Source organism: Hesperophylax consimilis, chromosome 4 (assembly GCF_061612785.1).
Source record: "Hesperophylax consimilis isolate HC1 chromosome 4, BYU_Hcon_1.0, whole genome shotgun sequence".
In the NCBI taxonomy this organism is placed as follows: Eukaryota; Metazoa; Arthropoda; class Insecta; order Trichoptera; family Limnephilidae; genus Hesperophylax; species Hesperophylax consimilis.
Window position 1 is genome coordinate 18045244 of NC_142839.1, and position 27641 is coordinate 18072884.

At 34.3% G+C, this 27641-nt stretch overlaps 1 protein-coding gene across 8 annotated transcripts in view; it reads left to right on the forward strand.

Annotated features, from left to right (window-relative positions):
* The window catches only part of CadN (neural cadherin), a 583020-nt gene that overhangs the window by 527338 nt on the left and 28041 nt on the right, over positions 1–27641 (forward strand). For all 8 annotated transcript variants that reach the window (XM_089651425.1, XM_089651430.1, XM_089651427.1 and 5 more), the window contains one exon: positions 22838–22953. In XM_089651425.1, the coding sequence (XP_089507551.1) occupies positions 22838–22953 (116 nt within the window). The remainder of the gene's footprint in view (positions 1–22837; positions 22954–27641) is intronic.

Genomic DNA, 27641 nt, shown 5'->3' on the forward strand with positions numbered 1-27641 from the left:
TAACTCTTCTTTGAAATTTGAACTAGTTAGTCTTTTCTTAATAAGGTTTACACGTTTTTTTCGATTTTGAGTTGGGACTCCGCCTCCACCTCGGACTCCGACTCGGACTCCGACTCGGACTCCGCCTGTAAAATCTACACTTGTTTAACTATGAATGTTAACGTTAGACTTATCAAAGCATTCCTCTTTCGTAAAGGAGTGACGATTCACGTACTAAGGGTCCAAGGACCTTTTATCATTTATCCATTTTTCAGTATATGGCATGATTTAAATATTCATAATTAGGTGAATATTTTCATGATTACTTTGAAAAAATTCCCATCGACATTTTATGCGCGAACTCCATACACCCGTCCTAGGTGGAGTATTCGCGTGACGTTCCTACCCAATAACAAAAAAATAGCTTAATAATAGCTCTATTTTTTGGGATCGTGCTTTCAGGTCATAAAATTTTATGGGGCATATTTTATCTCCATATTTTGTGGATTGTTATAATTTTCAACAGCTATGACACAAATTTGTTACGGTAAATAAGAATTTTATTGATTATGATCGGTAAGGTTTTGCCGCACAAAATGTTTTTTATTTTTATTTTGAGGTACATGTTTACTGATCAATTATTAAAATTATGAACCGTTAGGTTATTTTTATATCCCTTAATACGGTTCTTTATTAGTGTTTTCCATGCAATTCAATAATCTGCAATCAAATATCTCCCCATTATAATTATCCATTCTAATCTCATCAAAGTATTGTATATTCTATCACTTTTATTTTTCTAGACACAAATAGACCTATGTACCCATATAACTTCTCTGCGTCTACTATTTTGTTTTGTTGAATCTTTTAAACTCAATTATATGCGTGAGGATTCATTTTTGCCATTATGTTTACATTCTTCTTTATTGTATTGATTTTTAAGTGTTTACTCTGATACAAAATGCTTGTATTTTTTTTAAATAATTGCCCACTAGGGCGTGTAATAAATAAATAATAAAGTGATATATTTGTGTGGGTACTTGTGTTTTGACAACAAAACTAAAATGTCTACTTGAATTTCCGCCCCTCAAAATTGGACAACAAGCGACCGGCGTTCAATTGTGCTGAATCAGCTCATGAAAAACCCCCCCGAGAATTACTTGAACATCATCGGGGAAGTTTAAACAGTAACCGGAGATAAAACACGATCGAGAGTAGGAATGTGGGAGCCACCTACGGCTACAGACAGTTCAATTTGATGGTGAAGCAATGTGAGAATTGACGAGAATCCTGAATATTCATAGTCACCCGAGGGCCATCGCGCTTCCTTCATCGCGTCGTCGCATATCCCCAGCCGTTTACAACTGTATTAGCAAAGTGTTGGCAAATACCGGCATTTTATCCTCAATATTTGAATTAAACCTTGCTCATTGTGCTCGATGAAAAATTGCGATGTAAGCGGTATTAAATTCTATTTTTACGCGTTTTTTATTTAAACAGAACGTTTTTTTCATTCATTTTAGTGTCATTTGTTATGAATCTTTAAACACTTTTTATGTCCTCCACAATCCTGCTGAAGAGACCATTATACGTTTTATTGAGCAATTAACTTGTAATATTTCAATTAAATTAATTTTGCATTTTGTATTATTTTACGGCACGCAGTAAAAATGAATAACATTTGAGAAGGAATTAAATTCCTTTTTATCACGTTTTTGGATAATTTGTATATCGCAGCGTTTGTGAAAAATTGCCTGAAGGGCACTTTTACTTTCCTTAGGTTCCAGACAAATGTCTGTTTCTCAAAGCTTTTATTAATTTTGCATTTTATATTATTTTACGGCACGCACTAAAAAGGTATAACCCTTAAGATGGTATTCAATCCCTTTTTATTACTTTTTTGGATAATTTGTGTAGCGCAGCGTTTGTGAAAAATTGCCTGAAGGGCATTTTCACTTTCCTTAGATTTCAGACAAATGTCCGTTTCTCATAGCTGTCTCCAATTGTTCAGCCAGCGATCTTTTCATGAACTGTTTCAGACGACGACACAGCATTAGATTCGTAGTTAATCGTCCCTAGCGTGAGATGAGTTCAGCCAACATATTGGCCAGCTTCAGGATCTTTCTCTCAGCCACCCCCCCCCCCCCTCTCCACCCCTCCCCATCCACCCACCTTCCTCGGTAGCTTCAGCTGTGTCTCGCGCTATTTAATTATCTACGAACCCGTCCTACTTTCAACTAGGTTTCTTGAGAGCACAAAGATCTACACTAATATGTAATACAGACTACAATACATAAATACGATACGCTGCACAATTGCGTGCTATTGTTATTTCCTGTTTCCACGAACAGAGTGTGTTCCTAGAATTATAGTTACTTTTCATTTATAACAACCTATGGTAAATGTTTGATATTTATGGGTAGGTTTACAAAAATCAAACGCCTTACTAATAAATGAATAAAAAAAGCACTTCCTGACCGTTAAACAGTGTTTTAGTTACGCTTCAAATAAATATTGTACAAACTTTGTTTTGAATTCTTACAGATTTTTTTTTATTTGACTGTGTTGCGAATTAACTGGCAACACCGCCTGATTTACGAATGCGCGTTTGCTCGGATTTTTTTTGTTATTACTGAGAATTCTAAGTAAATTTATTGTATGAACGATGTAAAAATTGAAGTGACAGTTCTCTTGCAGATTCTCTAAATAAAAGAAAGTGTTTTTTAAATTTAAATTGTTTTTGTTTGAAATATTTTAAAAATTGAAAGTGTTTTTTAAAGTTTAATTTTGCGTAAAAACATGCGCGCTAAGCTGTTTTTTCATTTTTTTCTTGTTTGAAATACATATAAATATAATATAAAATGAAATATTCCAATTTATAAATATTACTGAATATTTCAAATACAAAATTAATTTTATCTTGTTTCTAAAATTATACCACACATTAAAAAAAATAAAGATATGACATTTAAAATACTTACTGTAGATACTCGTATATTCCATTTCCAGTACTTCAAGTTTACGCAACAAATAAACTACCTTCTTCCGCTGTATAAACAATGTGTATAACTTTTATGCCTGTTTAATATCAGTTTATCCAACTTTATTTTATTAGTAAAGTTTTCACATACACGGTTGTTTATCAATTGTATTAAATATACACCACTTTTATTAGTAAGGCTGTAAGATTATAAGACTTACAAAGAGGTATGTGGTGATTTTCGTCAAAATGTCATTTATTAAATCCTTGACTATAATCTAGTTGTAGATAGCCTCAGCACCTATTCGCAGCTGGTTTAATATTGCATATTATAAACATACCTGCATATCATATATGGCTATCCGAAGGACAAAATGTTGTCGAGTTGACGACCCTACAAATATGGCGCCTTTTCATTATTCCGGCGGCTTTTGTTCCCGGATTGTCGTTTCCTCTACATTTCTATACACTCTATAGTTCTGCCATAGCTCTTGCACTGGGCTCCCGTTCTATAGCATTGTTCCTCCGAATCGCAAAATCATGGGAATAATTAAAATGCGTTTTAAAGCTATGCCACGACATTCCATAATGTGCAACACACTGCGCCTAAAACAATGCAAATTGAAAATACTACGGAGGTATCAATTCTGAGGAAATATTTAATTATATTTGTACTTCACGTCACGAGTCCTGCCATGTTTAATCTTATATAAATGTCATTACACTTCAAATCGTAATAATCGAAAATTTTAATTTTGGCAAGATAGAAAGATGGAAAGATCGGGAGAAAGGGTTTTTGGATCGTAAATATATACATAGAAGATAAATACCACCTATGGACATAAAAATGATTAAAATATTTATCCAAAATATGTAATTTAATTGAAAACATCAAATGTAAATCTTAAACACGTAATGCATAAATGGATAGCAAACAACGGCATTATCTACTGCGGACAAATACACAGAACTTCTAAAATATAACAACTTCACTCCTACATTTTTCTCTTTTTTCTCATTCTTCTCATTTCTTTAGCTTTTCTTTTTAATTTCTTTCTTTCATTTCTTTTCTGTTTCTCCTACTGCTTTAATTTATTTCTTTTTTCTTCGAATTTCCTTATAAGCAAATACAATTTAATTTCTACCACCTTGAAACGGACTTAGCCCAGTGATGTGTTTTATACCAAAAGATGTGCCTTTGTAATGATAGGTGTATTTAAAAATATAAAATATAAATAAAACAGAACAAAATAGTTGGAAAACGCTGCCCCTCGTGGCTCCAAAATTGAAGTGACTGGAAAGAGAACACTTTTTACTTGAGATCTATTCTATTAGAGCCATTATATTTATATATATCAATTAGGGATAGAAACTGTATGATGAAGATTCTCCTGACAGCCAATCTCTTCGTCTAAGGAAAGGGACCTCAATGAACAAGACGAAGAAAAATGATATGATACCAAATCTTTAGTATTGGAGCCTTTTAAAAGTGTATTCCGCCTATCGTATATATCTATGTACATACTTGCAGACCCATTTATTTCGGTACACGATATTTTTTCCGTAAACTCGTAAATCAAGGGATTAGTATTGTTTTTTTTTCGGTTCCAAACATTACGTTGACACATTGTCTTACGCCTCCTTAGTCCAGAATAAGATAAATTTATTGTGCCCAGTAGAGTTCCGAAGAATAATTTATCTCTATCTCTTTTAAAATTTATTTTCTCCCTTCGACTATTAACTTTAATGGAAAACTCGCGGAGATATTAAAAATAATTGTTTTCTGTTGAAAACCGCCCAATATTCTTTGTTAACAGTGTTGATACGCTGTCTGCAGCTACGTCCATTGAGGGATCGCACCCATACGTAGAAGGTGTTACGTTTTATGGTTTTTATTTGTGTATAGTACACTAAGCCAAATAAGCAAGATGTTTACTAATGCGCAAGAAAGCCTACACACTGTATTTATGTCTAGGAACAACACCTCCTTTCACTTTACTCTATGTAGACTTATATACATATTTTTTTTAGTGATGAATATTTTTACAAAAAAGTTTTTAATACTACGGTAAAAAATAAAGACTGACAATCGACCCGAAAAATATACGAACAAAAAAAACGTTTTTTCAACAGAAACTACTTTATGGGTGTAATACCTTGTTCGCTTGATATATATATCAATGCACACAATATAAAACACAACAATAAAAAAATAAAATTAATTAGACTTCAAACATCATGGTGGCTTGAGCGACATTATCCATCATTAGTGTATGGGAGAACTACGCCATTTGCTGACAGTCAGGAAAAGCTATTATATTCTCTGACTTCTTGTAGCGAAGTCTCATCCCGGCTGCTCAGTGTCACGTCAAGGCATGCACCCTAGTGTCTGCAAAAATTCATCGCGACGCGCTGCAACACCAATGGAGGTCAAAAATTATCCTTTACACATTGTTTTAATGCACTTGTTAGTGTGTTCATGTACTGGCCAAAAGCTTTCAATTGCAATGTGTCTATAACATCTGCTTCCTAACTAGAGGTGAGTAAAATAAGGTGAAACAGTTTTTTGTTTCAAGTGTTAAAGTTCAGAAACGGTTGCAACAGTTTTATGGATTTTGGGATATCCGTTTAAAAAAACGTGTAACTAGGCCTAGGAAATGGTTCTAATAGAGCACAATACGGTTGCAAAGAAACACTTACTCGTGAAACGCTTCCACCTTAAACCGAAATGTAAGTATCTACATGAAGTATACATTAACCTAACCCAGTTTGGGAGGCGTTTTGGGAACCGCCGCCCCGGGAATTATTTATAGAATTACCAACACCTCTGCCACAAGTCACCCCAAGTGGTTCGCTACGTTTGGTGATATAGCAGGGGTGGCCGGGTTCATCGGGTGAGGTGTGTTCAGGATGCGCCTGCCCACCAACTGCGTCACTTGCCAAATCGGGTGTGGCTGGTTTGGTGAGACCCTTTGACCTCTCCAACATGTCTCTCGACCCATTGCCTTGCGCCGCAGTGGGAGGGATATATTCATACTTCCGTCACTCCTGGACACACCAATCCCTACATCCCAACCATCATACCTTTTACCTTCCCAGAACTTCATATCTTTACTTTCATCTTTTGGGATGATGTGTGAAGGGTCCTTTTTAAGGAAAGTAAGGATATATAAAAATATAATAATAAATATATATTGTTTAATTTGTATAAGTATTTCTCTTTCGGTAATTAAAAAATCGTTTACTAAAATTGGTCCAAAGTCTAAATAATTTCTTCATGGTAATGTTGCAAGAAATGTTTATTTTCACTGCTAAATATTGTGATCAGATAGTCATTTTCATAATATTCGGGTATTTGCTATCGTGCCGAGAATGTTTCAGCCCTCCCTATTCAAGTAATTAATTTTCCTAAATTAATGATTACTAATTATCGTTGTAGAATGGAATTACTCAAGGTATGTTTAATAAACACCTGCGAACTAACACACCGCAGTATTTTCATTTTAGGTAGCTTTGTTTAAAGGGAGTAATCATCACTGCAGGTATATAATATTCTTAAAATAATACTTCCTATATTTATGTGTCATGTTAATTACGTGAGTAATAAATTACCATGTGATTCATGTTTACCGAAGGTGTGATATTATAATTTTTATCGTGCTAGAAATTAAAAATTATTTTTGTTTGAAATTTTACTTTTCGACTGCCATATACTTTGCTTCCGATTTTTTCATTCGGCCAATCATGTGCCACAAAAAAAACTATCTCTCAAATGTAGGTTTGCATACAAAATGATTTTAAAGTAAACTGGTATAAGTATATTGTATTCTTAAGTAAGATTCGTCTCTTTTCGTATTTTTCCCTCCAAAGATCCATCTGTTAAATCAAGTCTTTTCTTTTGTTTAGTAGTTGATAAATAGAACACATTTAAATGAAAAGAAAATCTTACAATGGGTACCTACCTACGTCCAAGTTTCGTAACAACATTATGAGTAGGAAACATGATTCTTTATTGAGAACACCTCTTACTAAAGTGGCAAAAGAATTTCTGATTAATTCATTGCTTTTCCGTTTTCATTATGTAGGTGACTTGCTTTCTCAACGTGATATTATTAATTTTGAGATCTTTTGATATGAGAATCAAAGGAAACGGGTTGTTAGTGTGTTCGCTTTGAAAGGTATGTTTCTGGATAAGATGGTTCCGCCCAAACCTTTTGGCGCCAAGTGCCGACAATTTTATGTGGCAAGTCCATGACAATAAAGTTCCCAAAGTCACTGTGCTCCGCGCGCCACCATTTAATACCGCCCTTTCCTTGCACTTTGGAACACCGGGTTTTAGAATCCAAGTGCTGCAAAACAACCTGAGAGCAAACTCGCCGAAAATAAATAAACGTACAGGTATCGGGTAGTTCGATATTTTATAGCAAAATGCTATTTACGAGTAGGTACTTTTATAATTCTGTTTTGTCGTTAGTTGTCTACTTTACTACTGTGTTGTTACTTTTCTCCTGCGTGTGGCTTTCGTAAATAAATCACTTTACCGTACGACGTGTGTTAAACGTTTTTAATAAATTTACAATATATTAGAGGATAACAAGTTACCGCAATAAATTATGATTCTTTTTGGTAAAAGCCTCGTCAAAGTTAAACCAATAATTCCCCCGAGTTGAATGTCTCTCGTTATAGCCCATCTAACCGTTTTCCACTCTTAGATTTTCCTTTAATTGTCATTTCGGAGATCTTGGGGGAATTTTATACACAATAAATAATTGCAAGGCTTGAGAAAAGATTTGTTTTCTTGACGGCCTTCCATTGCAAAGGGGCCCAAAGCCCCGTACTCCTATAAATCACGTTTTTATTAAGCCTAATGTCCTTCACTCATTTCTTTTGTCAAAAACCTCTTTGGCTTTTTTGTACCGTATTATTTGATTATTTGCGCTTTTTAACCCGCGACGCGTTCGTCTATTGTGAGTATTTACTTCAATTCTCGGCTGATCACTGATAGTTTTTTTGGTTTAAGAGAAGACTGTTATCATTTAATAACTAAATAAGTATAATTCAAATATAAAACTACATCCGTTCGAGGCAAATGGCCAGTGGACCGAGGGAAGAAATTTGATTTTGTAAATTTGTGTGTTTTCGTTTTTGGCAATTCCAGCTACCCCCATTTCATTTATTCCAAAATAATACCCCTCAAATAAAACCATGAGTGTATAGAGTTTTAGAGCACGCTTGTAATGTGGGTAACTTTACATATGTATGATTAATATATTAGTTTCAGCTTCCCCCTGTGTCCAGTAAAGCTAAAATCTCGGAATAAATGTAACGTAAATCATCGTTGCCTTGTTATCCACTGTACACGCAATGTCATCCATAAAAGTAATTGAGGAATGCCGTAGTTTTCTTTCGCTGGCGTAGTGTAAAATTTAATCCAAAAATTTTTATGTTACCAGGATTTATTTTGAAAGTTTTCTGAGCAAAATTTACAGTGGAACCCAATAAATGTTTTCGATAAAGCTGGGTTCGAGTAGAACTGGTGCTGGTACTGTTCCTCACGTCTCGGGGTAATCTTGTTTAGCTCTCGCCTGAATGACTTTTGGATGTACTATGTATATCCTGTTCTACGCAGACATCACTACTTACTACCTACTATTTTGTGTTTCTTCTTCGCTTTATTCGGATGAACATTCGGAATCGTATTGACTGTAATATGTATGTATGGATGTTTACATAAATACATCACTCGACAAAAGACTCTCTGTTAAATGTATTTCACCTTTAAGTGTGAATTGCATTTGGAAAATGCATATTTGAAAATTGTTTAGTTTCTCTGTTGTGCCTTTATTTCTTTCTTGTTCTCATTTATAATCCTTGTACCTGAATTTTTGCGATCCCGTGAAAGGTCCTATAAAAATGGTTGTAAAATGAACAACGTGATTTATATTTTTGACGTTTGAAACTTCTGGAGCAGACGATTTTAATCAGAACTGTTAAAATTGTATCAGCTCTGTACGAATGTATCCGTTTTATAAATCAAAAACAGTATCGAGTCGAACGTCATTCGCTCGGTAATTTATTGCAAATTCTTTATTACATTCCCGGGTTGCGGGGTTTTTTATCCGGATGGGCAGAGATAGAATAGAGAGAGGAGGGTGGTGATGCCAGGTAGGGCAACTGGAGGTACACGCCGTATATATATATATATACTGTGATACACGGAGGTTATAGCTGGAGAGGTCACAATGTGAAGTAGTGAACACAGTCGAAGACCTTTAGACATTACCTAAGATTTATACCGTACGTGTCTTGGTGGGAACCCGACAAAAAAGGACGGGACCTCTCTTCGTCATAAGTCAAGTATGAAAAGGTCGGCCCCTCTGTTCCCCGATCTGTATTCAACTTCTCTTTTGTCAGTCTCTGCCACTTTTTCTATAAGATTTATCAGCAAAACACGAAAGGAAAAATTACATTCTTACACCGAGAAAAATGTTTGTATCGCCTGAACGAGTTGAGGTTTTTCGGAAGAATATTATTTTTCTTTGTTATTTGAAAGTGTTTGCAGAATATTTATAATAAATTCTATTGCGACATTAAATAATATGATTTATCAAAAATATACCAGCAGGTAATAAATCGACTTGAAAACGGTCCATTAATCATTTCACGTAAATATATATCTTTTATTTTTTTTATATTAAATCCTCACAAAATATTGTTCCCAATAATTTCTCGATTAGTATAATAATCTTTTGTAAACAGCTTTGGGTTTTCGGCAGGTGAATTTATCAAATTATTTTATCACATAAGCTTTATCTTGTTTTCTTCCAAACTGTGGCCAAACATTATTTTGGAGCAAATTGTGGTTTCAATTTATCGGCCGCCTACAGGAACTTACTTCTCTTTTTATTTTCCGCCTTAAATTATCAAGCTGGAGTTTTCTCTTTGTCCGAACTCATTTATCTTCCTGTTAGACTGGATTGCTTAAGTCCCAATTATTATATTCTATGCAACTTTATTACTTATAATAAATAATGTCGCAATAAAAAATAGGCATTCTCTTATTACGAAGTCTAAAAAAATTATGTGGTTTGAGTTTTTAAATTGAGTGATGATATACATTTACTATTCGCGTTGATCAGTGCACAATACTTATGTATTCTTTCCAGTTAATTCTTTATAATTTAACAAGGACTTTTCCCGGAATTCTTTCTGTGGTAACATAAGCATATGTTGCATGTCTTTAACAGGATAAGCTAATTAAATATATATTTTTACGTCATGAAGTACGTCGTGTTTTCTCGTTTACAACCTTCTACTGAGTTAAGTTTTTTTAATGTTATGTTGAAACGTTTGTTCCAAATACGTTGTCATTTTTAAAATGGAATGTACACAACAGGCATAATATTAGTATCTTTAGGAATAAAGTGCTTCTTACATCATCATTTATTTTAATCCCATGTATATGGTTTTTTTTTTTTAAATGAACCACTCTAAGTGATTTATTTCATCTTGCCTGTTCATTTTTTTTTAAATATATCATTTTTATAATTTAAATTTTATAATTTTTTACATGCGCACATCTTTTTTAGTTTAATTAGATACTTAAAACAATAGTGATCATGGATTCTATCACGGTTAATGCTACCTTGATTCTGTGTGTTTAGGGTAGAAAAATGCTTTACCGTAAGCTTTTTTTAGGAGTCATAATAATAAATTGATAGCAAGTGCTCATACACATAAAACTAGACACGCAAGTGCTTACACAAGCCGCCCTTAAACGTTATTGGAAAACGTTATTGATCTTCCTTTAAGGAGTTGTTTTTGGCTGGTGAAGCACTCTGGCCGCATTTTAATAGTTTTAATCACGAATTCAAGTTCGATCTTCGATCTTTTCAGCCTCCAACTTAATGTTTCAAACTCGGCATTTAAATGAAATCGCCTTGGAAGGGAAACTGCAGAGATTTTCTGGAAATACGTTAATTGTCAGCGAACTTTGGAATTTAGATTTAAGATGCGACTGCGTGTGGAATTTTTTTATTGTTATTAGGGTTTAAAACGTTTTTATCAACCAGAATTTTGCTTCTGATACTCAATATAAGAATTAAAACCTACTCGACTAAATGTAAAAATCGGTTTTCTGAAGCAGCAAAAACTCTCGAATCAGTGACCTTTGTCATCATAAAACTATTTATTTATTTCTTAATGAATTTTTAGTATATTTAAATTAACGAATTTTCTGCTCTAAACATAATTTCTATCGTGATCTATGTGATATATAACAGTTCCAATACATTAGACCATCATATATTCTCGATTGAAGCTGGTATATTATTAATCTACTAGTGGACCCCGCAATGCTTCTCTATTGCTAATGTATTATTCGGGCGTCTCCGACTTTTTCCACCATTCACTACTGCATACCACAATGTTACTGTTAAAAACTACATTATATCGACTTTAATTCTACTCCGTATCTCATTCCGGTGCAGAGCTATAGCGTAAAGTATTCCTCGCGCGTCCCCGACTTCTTTTAGCATTCAAAAAACTCTCTAAACACTCCTCGCACTAATAAGAACAAACTTTGAATTTTTCAGCGATATCAGTCGACTAATTTTCGAGTTTTACGAGCGCACACAAACGCAGGAGATATTTTGAAATTTCCAATTTTTCAAAAGTAAAATAATTCAATGTTTGTTCAATTTTAATCAAATAGTATTATTTAGAATAAAGAAAGAATTATTTAACATAACATACAATTTTTTCGATTAGAAATTTATTCTCCCATTGTCATATTTTTTGTCACGGATAGAGCATTCAAATTCCTTCATGCTATGGTGAACGAAACAATAGAATAATTGGCAATATAAGTTACAACTAGTGATGTATAAATTCCCGGGAATTTATTTCTGGGGAACATTCCCGGGAATATTCCCCTGGACGGGGAATTTTAGGAATTTTGATTTTAACAACATAATACCTCAAAAAGAATAGTATTTATTAAATAAAAAATAAAACATACACACATATGGTACATATAGAGCAGGATAGATCCATAAAAAACTATTCCCATATATATATGAATAGGATCCAAGAGAAAAATAACAAAAAAACACCGATCAAAATTATTTTAAAGTGAGTAGTATCTCTATAATTGTATACTGTACAGTATTAGTAGCCTATATACACTTTATGCTAGTAAACGGTACATATAAAAAATCAAAGGTAAAACTGTAAAAATGACACAACTTCACAGATCGTTACTGTTCATCTGATGATACCGATTGGACACTGACACTATCAACTTCGCTTCCACTTACACCTTCATATTCTTCTTCTTCTTCATCCGACCCGGACGAAGTTGTTGCCGACTCAGGATTATCTAAGTTTTCTTCTTCCTCAGCACAGTCAATTGGATGTTTGCGTTTGCGAGTACCAGATAGGTTTGAAACGTTATGATGCGAAGCAATCTGCTCATCCGTGGAAGAAAGGGTTTTTTTGGGAGCAACTTGAGAGCCTCTTTCAGAGGAAAGAAGTTTCCAATTATGTGCCACAGATGTTATTTTCCTTGCTCTTTGAGTTGTTAGACGATTCCTCCGTGTTGTATGAATGCGACTAAACGTGCTTAAAGATCTCTCAGTGGCTGCTGAAGTAATGGGAGCAGTCAATATTGTTATGGCAACCTGTGACAAATCATAACATCCGCACATCCCCTTCCACCAGGTCACTGGCGTGATTTTATCAACACACTTCCATAGGAATGCCTTGCTCCATGATTCTTCTTTAGCCCTATAATTGGCTAAATCAACAAGATCATTTGCACTATCAACAGTCTCCATATGACTTGCTACTTGGTCAATAACTTTAAGTGCTTCAAGTTGCTGTGCGTGGCTTAGCAGATGTCCTTGGGAACCTGGATCTAGTAGAGCAGCAGCCATATGTATTGGAGCAATAGCAAATTCTTTGCGCTGCGCCGCCTTTTCCAGTATTTGCTTCTCTTCGGCATGTGACAGTAGAGACGCTGGAAGAGTTTTACTTAGACTGCTCTCAATATCCTCAAAAGCATACAATGCTTTGTGTGTTAGTGGATCGTCTCCCTCTAGCTGTGTAATCCAGGAAACAATCGGTAGCAGAACATCGGCTAATGATATCACTCTTGTCCAGTAAACATCATCGTCCAACAGGCTGTTCTTCATATCACGAGGTAAAGATGAGGCAGCTTCGTTTATTGCAAATGTTTGCAGGCTTACTTTACATGCTAACACTCAAGAAAGCATCCAAGAGAAGTGCAGAAACCATTTTATTAAAAATAAAATAAATTCCCCGTTTTCGGGAATTTATTTCAGGTCGGGGAATATTCCCGGGTCTACATCACTAGTTACAACATAAATAAATCGTATATAACAATATGGTCGTTATGCTTTAAGTGATAGGTTATAAATGGGAATAAAACACGGGCAAAGCCGGGTATAAAATCTTTTTTTCATATACAATACAATAGATCATCGCTATAATAACAAATTGCGGTTAAAGCTCCAGCTAAATAACGTCAAAACTTTGTTTTAACACAAAAGTTAAAAAGTATATTAATTTTGAAAATGGAATGCAGGTATTTTGCGCGATCGTTAAAATTCTCCACATTGTTCGTTTTTTTTCAACCTTTTAACGTTGACTTCGATTTTCCTTTGTTAAATAGACAAAGGGAGGAACAAAAATTATTACAGATTTTTTGTTCATTTTTTTTTTAATTTGTATTTTATCATTACGTTTTACAACTACCCGTAGCCCGTTTTTTTAAGTTACTCGCTTTCGAGTAAGCTTAGTTAAAATTAAGTGGGAACTTTATTTAGGATTTGCGTTTTAATAATAACCCTATTTTCTTTTCATAATAATTACCATGTATATTTTTTTATCATGAGAGCGCTTTTACTTTCTAAAATTGCGATTAACATTAGATTACGAGTTATGAAGCGTAAATGTGGATGTTGAATAAAACCGTTGGTAGGTACTTAACAAACAAAAGAACGTTAATCTCAATAAGTTCTGTTGAGTTATTATTTACATCGAGGATGTTTCCCTCTCGCGCTCGCAAGTGTTTTCATATGCCTTTTCCCGGAAAACTCTCAGTGGTAATTTAAAATTTAATGTTCCAAGTAAATCGTGTAGTGAGCTTCACCGCCCCACTGCACTTTCTTCCCGCGTGTAGCAGATGTGTAGTTTGGATGTTTTGAGGCGATACAAACATTTCCTGCTTGTCTTCCGTGTCGTGTTTTATGTATGCAAAACATATTTTATCCGTTTTCCACGAAATTTAAAACGGTTTTCTCGTTATGAACATACTCCACTGGAAAGCACTCAATTCGTTAAGTAATACTATTTGTCTTGTTCTTGTATACTTGGAGTATATAATGTTGTTCTTTATATATATATTTTTTAATATGAATACTGCACATGTGTCCCAACTGCTACCTCCTAAACGGAGCCAGTGAGACTATGGAATCCAAAATTGGGGTATGTTGTGAGACTGAAGGTTGTAGGGATGGGAATGAACTGGGGAAGAGGAAGGTAGGGAAGAACCTATTTAGATTTGGCCATCAAAACACGGTTAAAGCCATTTTAAGCAAAATTTTGATTTTGAATGGTGGCCTTTCACCAGGGTGATACTGAGAGTATTTACTACTCCGGAATGTTCCGCACGTATAATATTTACTATATATTATTTATTTTGAATTAAATGTGAAATAACAAAACTTTAATTAAAACAAATTTATTCGCTGCTTTAAAAAACATGTATAATGATGATAATAATAATATACAACCTGATTTTTACACAATAATTTTTGTGAAATATCACCTCACAGGCGCTTTACAAAGCTATATAATAGCAAACAAACTATTTACATTAAGCAACGCTTTATGAAATACAGCAAGAGTATATTTATCGATGGTACAAATTTGTACATTGTACGGTCCAAAAGAAATAGTGTATTATGGAATAATGTTAATCTCTTTATTACCTACGTATAATTTTTATTACGTCCCTTTACATTTCTGTAAAATCATGTTTACAAGCTCCATGAACCAATATTATGACACCCTAACTGTCATTGCTCATATTGCCCATATACGAAAAGAAAAGTAATGTATTGCATCTAGAATTGAACCCATCATTTCCGCAAACTATTCGTAACCTATTTCGTAGACTGTTACGTAATTAGCAAAGTTCTGGTAACTATAATGATAGTATTCTTAATATTCCCCCGATTGGTTGGTTGGTAGATAAGTCGTAGGTAATAGGAAGCCAACTGCTTGTGTTAATGTCTATACATTCGGAACTGGTATGAAACGCCCTCGTAAGTGAGGAGCGGCTCCGAGAATTATTGGATTTCGAGGATAATCGAGTATGAACGGTGATGTCATCGAGCCCTACTTGCAATCTGACTTGAATTTCATTATACTCGAGCATGCCCTGGCTCCAATAACCTTTCACGATTGATGGACGTGACTTTCGAGTCAAACTCTGCTGCCTCCTACGTGTAGCATTCAGCAATTAAGACTTCATTTTCAAAACTGTCGGTTCATTAATATTAAAGTTGGGAGTATTTTGTATACATAAAATTTGCTATACTCACGAAAACATGTTTTATAAGAACGCTGAATAATGTTCTACTTTTGCAGCTCTTTAATAATAATTTAATTTACAATAAATTAGGTACTGTACTATTGTGGATCATAAAGGAAGAGTTCAGGATGTTAAACAAACAAGGTATTTAGTGCTTAATCATTAATTACCAACTAAAAGTAATCTAAGCAACAGCCTCCCAAATTAAACGGCGGGTTTGAATATGCGCCGCAGGATGATTATTACATCCCTTGAATCATTACAGTTTTCACTTAGATAAGTGATATTTAATTCACGGGAAGAGAGAATAATAATTGAGCCCTATTACTAAAAGCTTGAGGGATATGACCGACGGGGGGGAGACTAACCGCCCATTCACTACGCAATAAACGTTCCCCGTTTCCCGTGATTATCTCGCCTGTTAAAGTATGATATATTCCGCAGCGCACAGAAGAATTGGGATAAATGGTCGGATGAGAAGAGAAAAACTGTGCATTGTGCTCGGCGGAGGATGTTTGGGAAAGGTTCAGAATAAATCTCTCCGTTTCAAAACATTCCATTTCCTATTGGAAATTATCCATTGGGAGCAAATGAATTGTTAACCTTTCGACTGTGGGTTATGTGGATTCCGGTCTTGTTGTCAAATTATTATACAATTTGGGATGCGGGTATCAGTATCGCCGCCCCGCGAACCATTTATTGGATTACCAACACCTCTCTTGTAGGTCGACTCCAGTGGCTCTCTACGTTTGGTGACTTAGCAGGTGTTCCCGTTACAGGTTTGTCTAGGTCTTGGCGGCAAAAACGTCTGCCCACCTACTGCGTGGCAGGCTGGATCGGGAGAGATTAGGGAGACTTTTTGACCTCTCCAGCAGGACTCTCTTGACCCGTCGCCTTGTACCGCAGTGGGAGGGATGGATTCATGTGTCCATCACCCCTGGACACATCGACCCCCAGATTCCTACCCAACTCTTATATTTTTCCTTCCCTAAACTTAATTTCCTTAAAAAGATACCCCATTCAGCTTCCTCGAAGATGACGTAGGCCCGTGTGAGGAGGTAATGTAAAAAAATTAACGTAATATTTTAGAATGGAACCTTACTACATACGACTTTGCATGGGGAACCTATATTATCGACCAATGTACCTATAGTTTTTTTTATCGAGCGATCACTTAAATACGAGTTCTTAGGCAATTGAAGTATTTTGCCAAGTTTGTAGGTTTTATCGGTGTTTATCAAGACACTTCAAACGATCTTACTTTACGGAGCAATTATTTATTTAAGTTGTTCAACTGGAATGTTCCTACCGTACTTTAATTCGCATTTTCTACCAAGCTGATTAACATTTTTAAAAGAGGACATTTAGTGTATTGTACACAGTTATATAGCGCTGAGCGCGCCTAATAAATTAAACGGCTACACAGTGTTACAAGATTCCCGGATAATGTGTTTTACATATGCTGTAACGCAATTATCCGACAAAACAATTACGCCATAGTGGGGTGGCTACCTCCCCCTCTCCTCGGCACCTTCCCACGGCTCCCGCGCAGGTGTTGCCATTTTATGTTTAACCGCCAAAACATTTTGCGCTCTGGTTTAAACCAGTATTATCTACCCCTATATTGATCAGGTCTAATTGCAACGGAAAATTGTTTCCTGCTCTACAGCTAAACGAGTTACGTGGCGTACATTACTTACTCGTAGGAAATTTATCATTATAAAATACAGGCATTTTTGGTCAAGTTTTATATTATGCCCTCACTCTATTCAGCGGGAAAAATAATTTAAAAAACAAATTCTTAAAATATGTACAACGCTACTCACAACGTAAAGGAATATTTATCTTCTGCATTCGGTAATTAAAATTATTTTAATCATATCGGAAGATAAATATTCTTATACTCTACTAATATCTTGCGAGATTACTATTATAGGTGGGTTACTTATTAATTGTAATTGGTATTAATTATAATTGGTAAACTAGTCCCAGCGAAAGCCTGTACGGACGTTATCGACGTTCGTCCTCTTTCTTCTCAAAGTCTGGTTTGAAAACGAAAAAGACAGCAGATATAAGAACGGTTACGTTATGTATGATCTCTTACTGGGACTAGTATACTTTGGAGTAGAAACAGATGAAAAATACGTAATGTAGACAATATGGCATCTTTGTCTACAGTTTGCAGCAAAATTTATATCTCGTTCAACACTTGCGATCAGAGAAAATTGCGAGAAAAACTCTGGAAATTTAATAACTCCAAAGCTTACCATTTTATTTTTGTTGGTTAGGTAAATACCTCACAACTGCTCCCTGTAACTCTCCGGTGGAACTATGCCATCCCTAATTGGGTGTGTTGTGAGACTGTGAGGAGTTGGGAAGGAGATAGATAAAATGAAGGTTGGAATGTCAATGGCTATTCAGATATGGTCACCAAACACGATTAAAGCCATTTCTTAGTAAAACATACAAACATACATTTTCCCAAATTTAAGATAACGAGCACCAATAAATATGCACGATAAAATGGATAAGAAAAAATAGTAATTCCTGTATTAATTTACTTATTCATTCATTTTATATTTTGTAATCAACGGCACAATTGCCATTTACATACAGTTTCATGATAACTCAGTTACCTACTTAACTTATTGTTTCATCACTTTCATGACTTCTTATCACTTTTTATGTTGAGTTGAATTATCATTTTCAATAACTATTCCATAGATTTGCATTAGATAATCCATCGAATAGAGAGTATATTATCGTTGAGATAATCACGTATCGTGTTAATGATAGCATGCTCTGCATTTTAAAAATAACTTGTTTTACTACCTGGCTTCGCCAGAGATTGCTTTTTGCTTATTGACTAACATCTTTCAAACAATATTGAATTTCGTCTTATTTTTTCACATTAAAACGTATATTTCAATTTCTATAGCTCATGATGGAAAAAGCGTCGAGGGCTGACTATAAATAGTTAATGTAGATATTCCAGACTGAAATTTCTGGCAATTTCATGACGCCAGAGCTCATTTTTTACTGTGCTCCAGCAAACAGATTTACTGCTTTATAGTACAAATTTATTCATGATTTTGAAAAAAAAGTTTTAATGTTTTTTTACGAACAGCCACAATAAAAATTTTAAAAACGAATTTTGGGCGCGTGTGATACTCGACTGTGCACTGATGTCGAAGCGATCAATTACCTACTCTAATTTTCCAGAGCATATTACATTGAAATACCGATTGAACAGTATTCCCCCCTGTCCTCGATGATTGAATGATAACAATCAGTCAAGAAATGGGAATCTAACAAACTAATTGCCACAGAGCAAAGCTAAAAATATTTACACTACAATTTTTTATCAAGCGTTTTCAATTTACTCGTTATTCACACATTGTTATTTTAATAAGCGATTAAATAAATACGAACATTAATTATTTTACTGAAGTACCGTGGTGATTGCGATAGTAATAATAATTCCCTTTGAAGGGCGCATCAAACAGAACACTCGTCGGAATTAAGTATTAACTCCAGACCTTCTCATTAGCGATGCCTAATTTATTTAACCTCTTCACTGCTCACTCCACGCGGTGTGATACAGCTATCGCCACGGCTGACTGTCTGGCCACGACATTCTCAAATGGCCCTTTGATCTTTGCGTTACGTTCCCTTTTTCCCACAATTCAAATAACGTGCCGGCCTTGTTACGATTGTTAAAACGTTTTGATAATGTCACAAAGAGATTTCGACGCCCTTATAACTAGGGATATCTACATTCTATATGGATACTCCTCGTTCTAGTTTATTATTCATTCGCTTTTGTAACATAGTCAATTGTCCGATTTTTTTCAAGCAACTGAATATATGAGTGGTTGCAAAAATAATCGAACCCTAAATTAAAATATGTTATTTATTAATCACGTATTTATTTATTAAACTTGAGTTTGCTCACGTTACCAATGATTTAACAGACGTTGACATTTAACTAAAATATTTTAAAAATGAAAGTACATTCAATAACAAATATAACGTTAATTATTATAGCAGACAATTGTAATGTGAATCATATTTTAAATTAAATGTCGCATTTAATTTACTTACCCCGTACTTATAGGTAAATGCGGTGTAAATATTACGCTCCGCGTGAGGTCAGAACTATCATGGCGTTTGTATAGTTAAAATGGCTTTAAACCAGGCTTCAGGACGGTTTTACCATATCAACGTTGAACCGGCGTATAAGAATCTTGTGGGTAACGTATTTAATTCATATAATTCATTTAATTCAGTGGTTGGCAAATTCATTAGTCAAAAGAGCCAAATGTCAGCAGCGCAACGATTTAGATATATAACTTTTAGAGCCAAATTACTATACAAGAACCCTGTTTTTAGAAGTCGAATAAAACTATAAGTATTGAATAAAACTTTATGTGAATCATGATTTATAATAATCTTATTAATTGATAAAAATACTTTTTTTATTAAAATTAAAACATTCTAATGCTTAATGTGAACAATGGCCTTGCATTTCCTTGGACAGTTTCGATAAGTCAGGTTATGTTTTTTAATGTTTTTAATTTTAGGCACGATTCCAGGTTCTCGTCAATAAGACGACTTCTCGATGAAAACGATTGTCCGCATAAATATGTAAAGCCGAATAGTAAAGGAAGAGGAAATGCTAGTTTTTCACTGATTGTATGAGCCCGGAATTTCCAGGTGTTAAAAATCATCATGTATTTCATAGCAAACTGCTTTCAGGATTTTATTTTTACTCACAAACTGAAAATTTTATTGGTTTACTATTGAATAAAAATGCATTAATTAATTATTTTATACGCGTCGTTCATCGAAGAGCCGCACTCTGGTAGCAAAAAAGCTGCATGTAGTTCGCGAGCCGCAGTTTGCGATCACTGATTTAATTGATTTTGTTGAATTCATTGAATTCATACGTTTCATTGTTTTATTTTTTTATTTCTTGGGCATTATCTATGTAACTTTTTCTAGACATTTAAGTGAGTTTTATTTTCCAATGTGCTTTTTTTTTACTTTGCTACCAGTTTCGACACAACCGTGTCGTTAACTAGCAATCTTAAATTGATCAAAATAAAATTTAAATTGTTCAAAATTCATCGGTTTAATTTATTTAATGTTTTCAATCCCATGATAATGAAACCTTTTTTTGATCGGAGTCTTTAACTAGCAATCTTAAGTTGATCACAATAAATTTTAAATTGTTTAAAATTCATCGGTTTAATTTATTTAATGTTTTCAATCCCATGATAATGAAACCTTTTTTTGATCGGAGTCTTACTTTGTAGTCAATCTGGTTTTTTGTAGATGTTTTAAAAAAAAAATTATAACGAAAAAAAAAAGTTAAAGCATATTTTGGTTGTTAGACCACTATTACAAAAGCAGTGTTTATGATACTATGTCTTTTTTCCCATTTTGTCATAATAGGTAAACCTTAAAGTTTAAATTATTAACTCAATTTCTAAAAATGTGGGGATTATACTGCTGTTATTGGTCTCAATTCAACTAAACTGTTAATTTTATCTCTTATTTTGAGGTGTGTTATCGAATATAAATAGAATTTCTCTTACGGAGCAATCCGCTAAATGGATTAATCATTTTACCATGGAGCAGGCTCCGAAATTACATTAACTGGTCCGCCTTCAATACTCGTACTAAGCAATTGCGTTCAAAAGTCACATTAAACATTCCCTCATATAGCAATCTGTGGAACGGAAGGTTTCTCCGGGTTTAAGATTGGTCTCACAGCCTTTTGGCTCCTAAACCCTAATTCCTTGCCTAATCACTCCGGAATTGCCTACGGTGAGGTTGCTTGCCGAACCATATCAGATTAATCCTTCTATCTTATTTGGAATCAGGACTCTCTACGTTTTGCTACTTTTCGCATTTAAATTTCCTCTATGTATTTAACGGACAGATAATTTTCATATTGTGTGTTAATATAAATATTCAAAACATTATCATCATCATTCTGGGATTCACGCGCGATTAAATTTAATGTATTATAGCATTATTTCTGGGGCAGAACATTTTATCGGAACCCTAGATATGGAGTATATTCATTTATTCAATATAGTCCACGTAATAAAACAACGTAGGTAGGTAATTTTGCTATCTAAATTTAATCGAATTTACCCACCGCTAGACTCGCATAACGGAGAAAGTTGCGCGATTTACGTACAATTTATATCATTGAAATATGCAGATTTTCAATGGAAAAGTCGGGAGAATGATCGAGATTTTTTCTATAATTTACTCACGTTGTCATTGATCTCGATTTTTTCGGATCGTCTCTTGACCTGGAAACTCACGAAGACAATAGTCTTAAAACTGAAATTCAGACCGGAGACTTGTGAAAGTCGGAATGGTACTACTGGTAATCCACGATGCTACACAGCCTAGCCGGACAGAATGCTGGTTCCAAGTGGAACCCGTTGGACTTCATTTGAATTTCATGACGACTGGGTCAGATGAAATACGGCTGCGGAGGACTTTGTTTTTCCCATTGTCATAAAGCATTGCTATCGCGGCTTCCACGGTGGCCTTTAATTTCAAACTTTAATTGCACGCCGGCTCGGCGGCTGAATGTTTTCATTAAAGTGTAATATCTGCGTAAGAGCTCGGCAAAATTATAACAAATCACACTTATCATACTTAAGCAAAAATGAACTTTTTATTTTATTTTAAGTCTTAACTTTATATGGCCCTTGAGCATGTGATGTTTTTTTATAAACATTCTGCAATGTCACATGCAGTAAATGGAGTACAGGGTCTTTATGTTAAGCAAATTATGTATATTTCCATTGTGCAAGTCATTTTTTTAAACGATATTTAATTAACTTTAATTGAATAACATTTGGACCCTTGCCAGCATATTAAATCCACTAAGTTTTCACAGGATTGGTACCTAATACTAAAAAATATTAAGACCTTTAATCTATGCTATGATGTATTTATTTATTTGTGATATTTTAAATGGGTATATAGTTATCTATGTCGTAATATAATCTTTATATAAGTGTTCTTAAAAAAACAAACATTTTTTAGAATAAATCAATCAAATATATTATATAAAACAACGCATAATATTTTTGTCTACACAAAACCTTTTTACTCCAATCTTGATAAACTTACACCTTTCCCTACTAAATTTTAATAAATTGTAACTCTGGGTACTTAAAATTGATATTGTATTATATTACTTATTTGGTGTTATTGTTTAATTTCAGCGTCGCGTATTCGATACGAGATCACGAGCGGTAACATAGGAGGAGCTTTCGCTGTAAAAAACATGACAGGCGCTATCTATGTGGCCGGAGCACTCGACTATGAAACCAGAAAGAGGGTAAGCAACTTTACAACAAACTTACATTTTAACCTCCCCGAAGGCAAAATATTGCTACAACAAATAATGTGATCTGAAGTCAGAAGCAATTTTCCTGACATGATTCGGTAAATTTTCTTCTCCGACTTCATGACTACGTGATTGATTGATTCATAATTTATATCCAAAATCATAGAATCATTAAGGGAAGCTTTTTCTGCTAAGCCACGGCTCCAGAATTCGACAGCTTGATACAATGACACTTTGTCGTTTGAGCGAACAAATGTAGTATAATATTTCGTGGTCGAATTTATCACAATTTTATTTAAATCTTATAATATACGAGAACCTTAAACTTTTTGTAGGAAAAATATATTAATAAATAAAACATTGTGATAATATAACCAAAGGAACATTTATTTTTGTGTATCTTCGTGATTTTGTAAGATTTTCCTCGCGAGCGAAAATAATCAATTACTGTTTTGTGTAAAACAACATTCATTCATTTTGAACCAGAAATAATCTTACATTTCTGATTATGTGCGCGCTCTTGATAACTCCAACAGATTTATGATTTGGGCATAATTTATGATATCAAAGATTAAGTTGCTAAGGGAGTACGGTACAGTCTTGAATCACGAGAAACTCACTGGAATTATTTTACAGCAGAAGGTGCGGCAGACTCGCATTCGACTAAATGTATTCGTTCTCCGATATGGTGACATTAATATTTCTGGAAATTTTATCAAAGATGTCAGTTTATGAATTCCCTCTCTTCAATATACACCCTTCCCACAGCTTTATTATATCTAATAAAAGTGACAACGAAGCTTTTCATATTCATATGGTTTGAGATTCTCACAGCCAATATTGTTTGTTATTAATAATAATTTTTCATACCTTTAATAAAATTCTTGGTAGTATTACATTTTAATACGACGTTTCATGTATTAAATCACCTTTATAACTTTATTCCACTTTTGCATCATTGAGCGGTCTGAAGATAAACGTCATCAGGTGAAACACGTCTGGAAATTAATAAAAAAGTCTAATAGTTAATATAATTTAATATAAAAGTTATAATTTTTTTCCATGAAAAAGTTTGTATATTATGTTCTTCAACTTTTGGGGTATTAAGCCGTGCTTCTCGTCTTTTTGCCATTTGCCATTTAAATAAAATTATTATATAACTTCACGTTCCCTCTCTCCATAATTTGAAGTGATGGCGTAGAACACCCTTGAGGGGCGAAAAACTGAAGCATTTGAAAAAAAAACGTGTTGCTTTTCATCTTCCTTTTAATTTTAAGCCCACGTTTCTAAGCCTAACAGTGTCCATCATTGGGACAAATGTTGTGCATCTCATTGGCATCACATCAGTTCTCATCACGACTACTACAAAGCTATCCCAAACACGAGAACGATAAGGAAGAACAACATGGCTTACCTCCCCAAAAGTTTCAAAAATTGTTTTGTCTTGCTCTTGGAATATAAAAGCTTGGAATTTGTGGTTGGCTTATTGAAACGACGTACCACACCTTACAAAACAAGGAAGGAAATGGTTTCAGCTGAATATCCAACTCGTTTACAGAAAATCTCTTTCGGATAATTTCACTTTTGCTTTTGGTAACATTAATACATATTCGTCAAAACTATTCAACTTAGGCCTATTCAACCCCCGTCATTTCTGCCATGAATATTAAAATATCGCTTTTTGTTCTTCCGACGAGGGAATGATTTTACTGACATCATTAATCAATCTGTTATTTCAGTGGAGCGCGTCACCCGCCCAAAGGAGTTAGGCACTGAACATTTCCGTCGTACCACTGAGCCAATGTTCCGCCATGCCAATGTGCCGCTGTTCGGCGCCAGTAATGTTCCTGCACAACCACCTGACTTTTCTCTACTCCTGTCCCATGATATTTTCTTTTCAGATACAGGAAGCTGAATTTAATATATTGTGCCTAATCTTTATTCGATTTATGGGTTCCAATAAAATAAATTGTAGGAAAGGCTGTTCATTTTACAAAAGTCGTTTTTGTGTGTCCTATAATTTAAAGGTTTTTTTTACCTCACCGTTGTTTTATTCGGTTGATCAATAAGAATACCGCTATTATTACATTTACTTTAAATTGAAAGGCGTCATTCGACAACTTCATTATTTTTACTTTGTTTTAAAATATCGGGGAAAATAGTGCTGATAAAAAATATAGTAAATAAATATCTATATCTTCGAACACACCACTTTATTGATGTCCCAAAGGCAACTAGTTTCGGACAAAAACCGTACATTCTTCAGGGCAAAAATAATTTTTGGATTTGTAATAAAACAACATTTTTATATACCTTCACGGAAAAAAAATAAGTAGATATGGCTGATTTGATTTGATCCCGGTAAAAAAATTATGAGAATCTAGTTCCTGATAAAATATTGGTCTATTCAGAATATATCGGAACACGTGTTCATGCAGGTGTATATTTTGTTAGGAAATCTGTTAATTCATTCGTTTAAGGTCCGCAGTCCCGTTTTTAACAGGAATACGAATAATTTGAACAGGTTTTTAATAAATTGGAAATATTTTGTATGAGTAAGTCTTCTCCGTGTAGCGCATTTAGTGATATTTCACCTCTAGCGCCCTGAATCCTTATAGCTATACATACTTACTATAAATCAACTGAGAATCTATTCAGGGGTGTCCTTACTTAATACTACTTCCCCAGCTGTATATACATTATATGGGTATTATAAGCTAATTACAATAATTGTATTTCATTCATTTATATTAATCAAACCCTTCTGTATAATTAACGCTTTAGAACAGATATCGTAAACATTAATAAGTCGATGAAATATAAATAATGCAGTGTGTTAAGGTGACGTATTTGATTTACTTCAATTAGTGATTCTTGACAATATTTTGGTATCCGGTGACTTTTTTTATTTTTTTTCAAAATCAACAAAAAAATTCTTCCAGTTTGATCAAAATTTTCTTCTGCATCGGACCCCGATCCTTACTCTCCAACTACTAATTTTTATAATGTTTTACATATAAAAAATCATCAAAAATGTCACCGCATTTCATAATTTAACTAACCTTTTTACCAAATAATTTCAGGAATCAGTGGTTAAAATAAGTCACTTACGTCCCTTAAAACCCTGTTTATATAATATTTGAAGATTTTATTTTATTTATTTAAAAAAAAAACAAACCATCACAAAAACAATACATGGGTGTTTGTGTGATATTACATCAAATAAGAACGCCATCAAAGTTATTTACGGGTATATGTTATGATCAATTAACAAACATAATTTAATATTGTTATTTAAACTGTTAAGTCCCGTCGCGATGCTGGAGACCATGTCAGACTGTCAGTTGTCACGTCCGCTATTGGTGGATGAGTCACCAATAGAAGGTGTGCCATTGTTATGCTACGTATACATACGCGAGCCGAACTGAACGTCAACTTATGGGAAAGGAACGATGTAACGCAAATGGTGCAAAACGCCGCATGCAGTTGCTATGTTCTTTTCCCGTAATTCGTGGCTCGGCTCGCGTTTTGGTTCGCAAACGTATACCTACCATTTGATCGGTTCTGTGTTCGCTTCCTACAACATCTGCCTTAAGATGGCAAATATGAGACAATCTCTCTCCCACAAATATCACACCTGTAACAGAAAGGAGCAGACAACAGAGATCTCAGCGGTAGGACCATAAAGGGGTGTTTACATAAAGTATTTGTTTTTTCGAAACGTTAACATTTCATAACTTTATGTATGTCTTGAACTAATATAAGCCCCTGAAAGAAACGAATACGGCATGCAGTCATATTTCCGCGCACGAGCTTTACGGGTGTATCGCTCTCTTGAGCTCACCCATCACGGATATAATCTCGTGTTCCGCTCCCTTACTGCCTCCAGCAATTTGCACCGAACATGCATCGCATACGAATGGGCCAGAGACGTATTTTTAATACCATATATCACAAAATTACATTTTGTTTTTCGTTTAGAAAAGTGACCTGATTCCTTTTGGCACGATTTACACTTTAGTAAATTATGGAATTTAATAAAATAAAATACTTTTTTGTTTTAAAACCACGATATTTATTAATTTAAGAACCGACCGGTTTCGCTTTACTTAAGCATCATCAGGGTACAAATTTATACTAATAACTAACTAAAATTAATACTAGTATTAATTTGTACCCTGATGATGCTTAAGTAAAGCGAAACCGGTCGGTTCTTAAATTAATAAATATCCTGGTTTTAAAACAAAAAAGTATTTTATTTTATTAAATATGTCAAACCACAAAGTGATTGCTTTCTACAATAATAAATTATGGAATTCCTTAAATAATTATTATAATAATTGTAATGAACACATATTTTTATATTATGAACCCAAAATTGTCCAAAGAAGCGAAGTTAGCAGTCCACAATGGAGTGCTGGTACCTACCCTGATTAATGGAAGTGAGGCATGGAACTGGCAAAGATAGGATTAAAGTAGATTGAATGCTGTTGAAATGAGATCCCTGAGGCGTATGTGTGGTAAAACCATGTATGATCGTGTGAGGAATGTGGAGATCTACAAAGAGTGCAAGGCTGATGTAAGCGTAATGAGTAAGATTAAGAAAGGGACGCTTAGATGGTTTAGGCATATAGAGCGATTCAGCGTAGAATGGAGTGTAAGGAGGATATATGATGCAA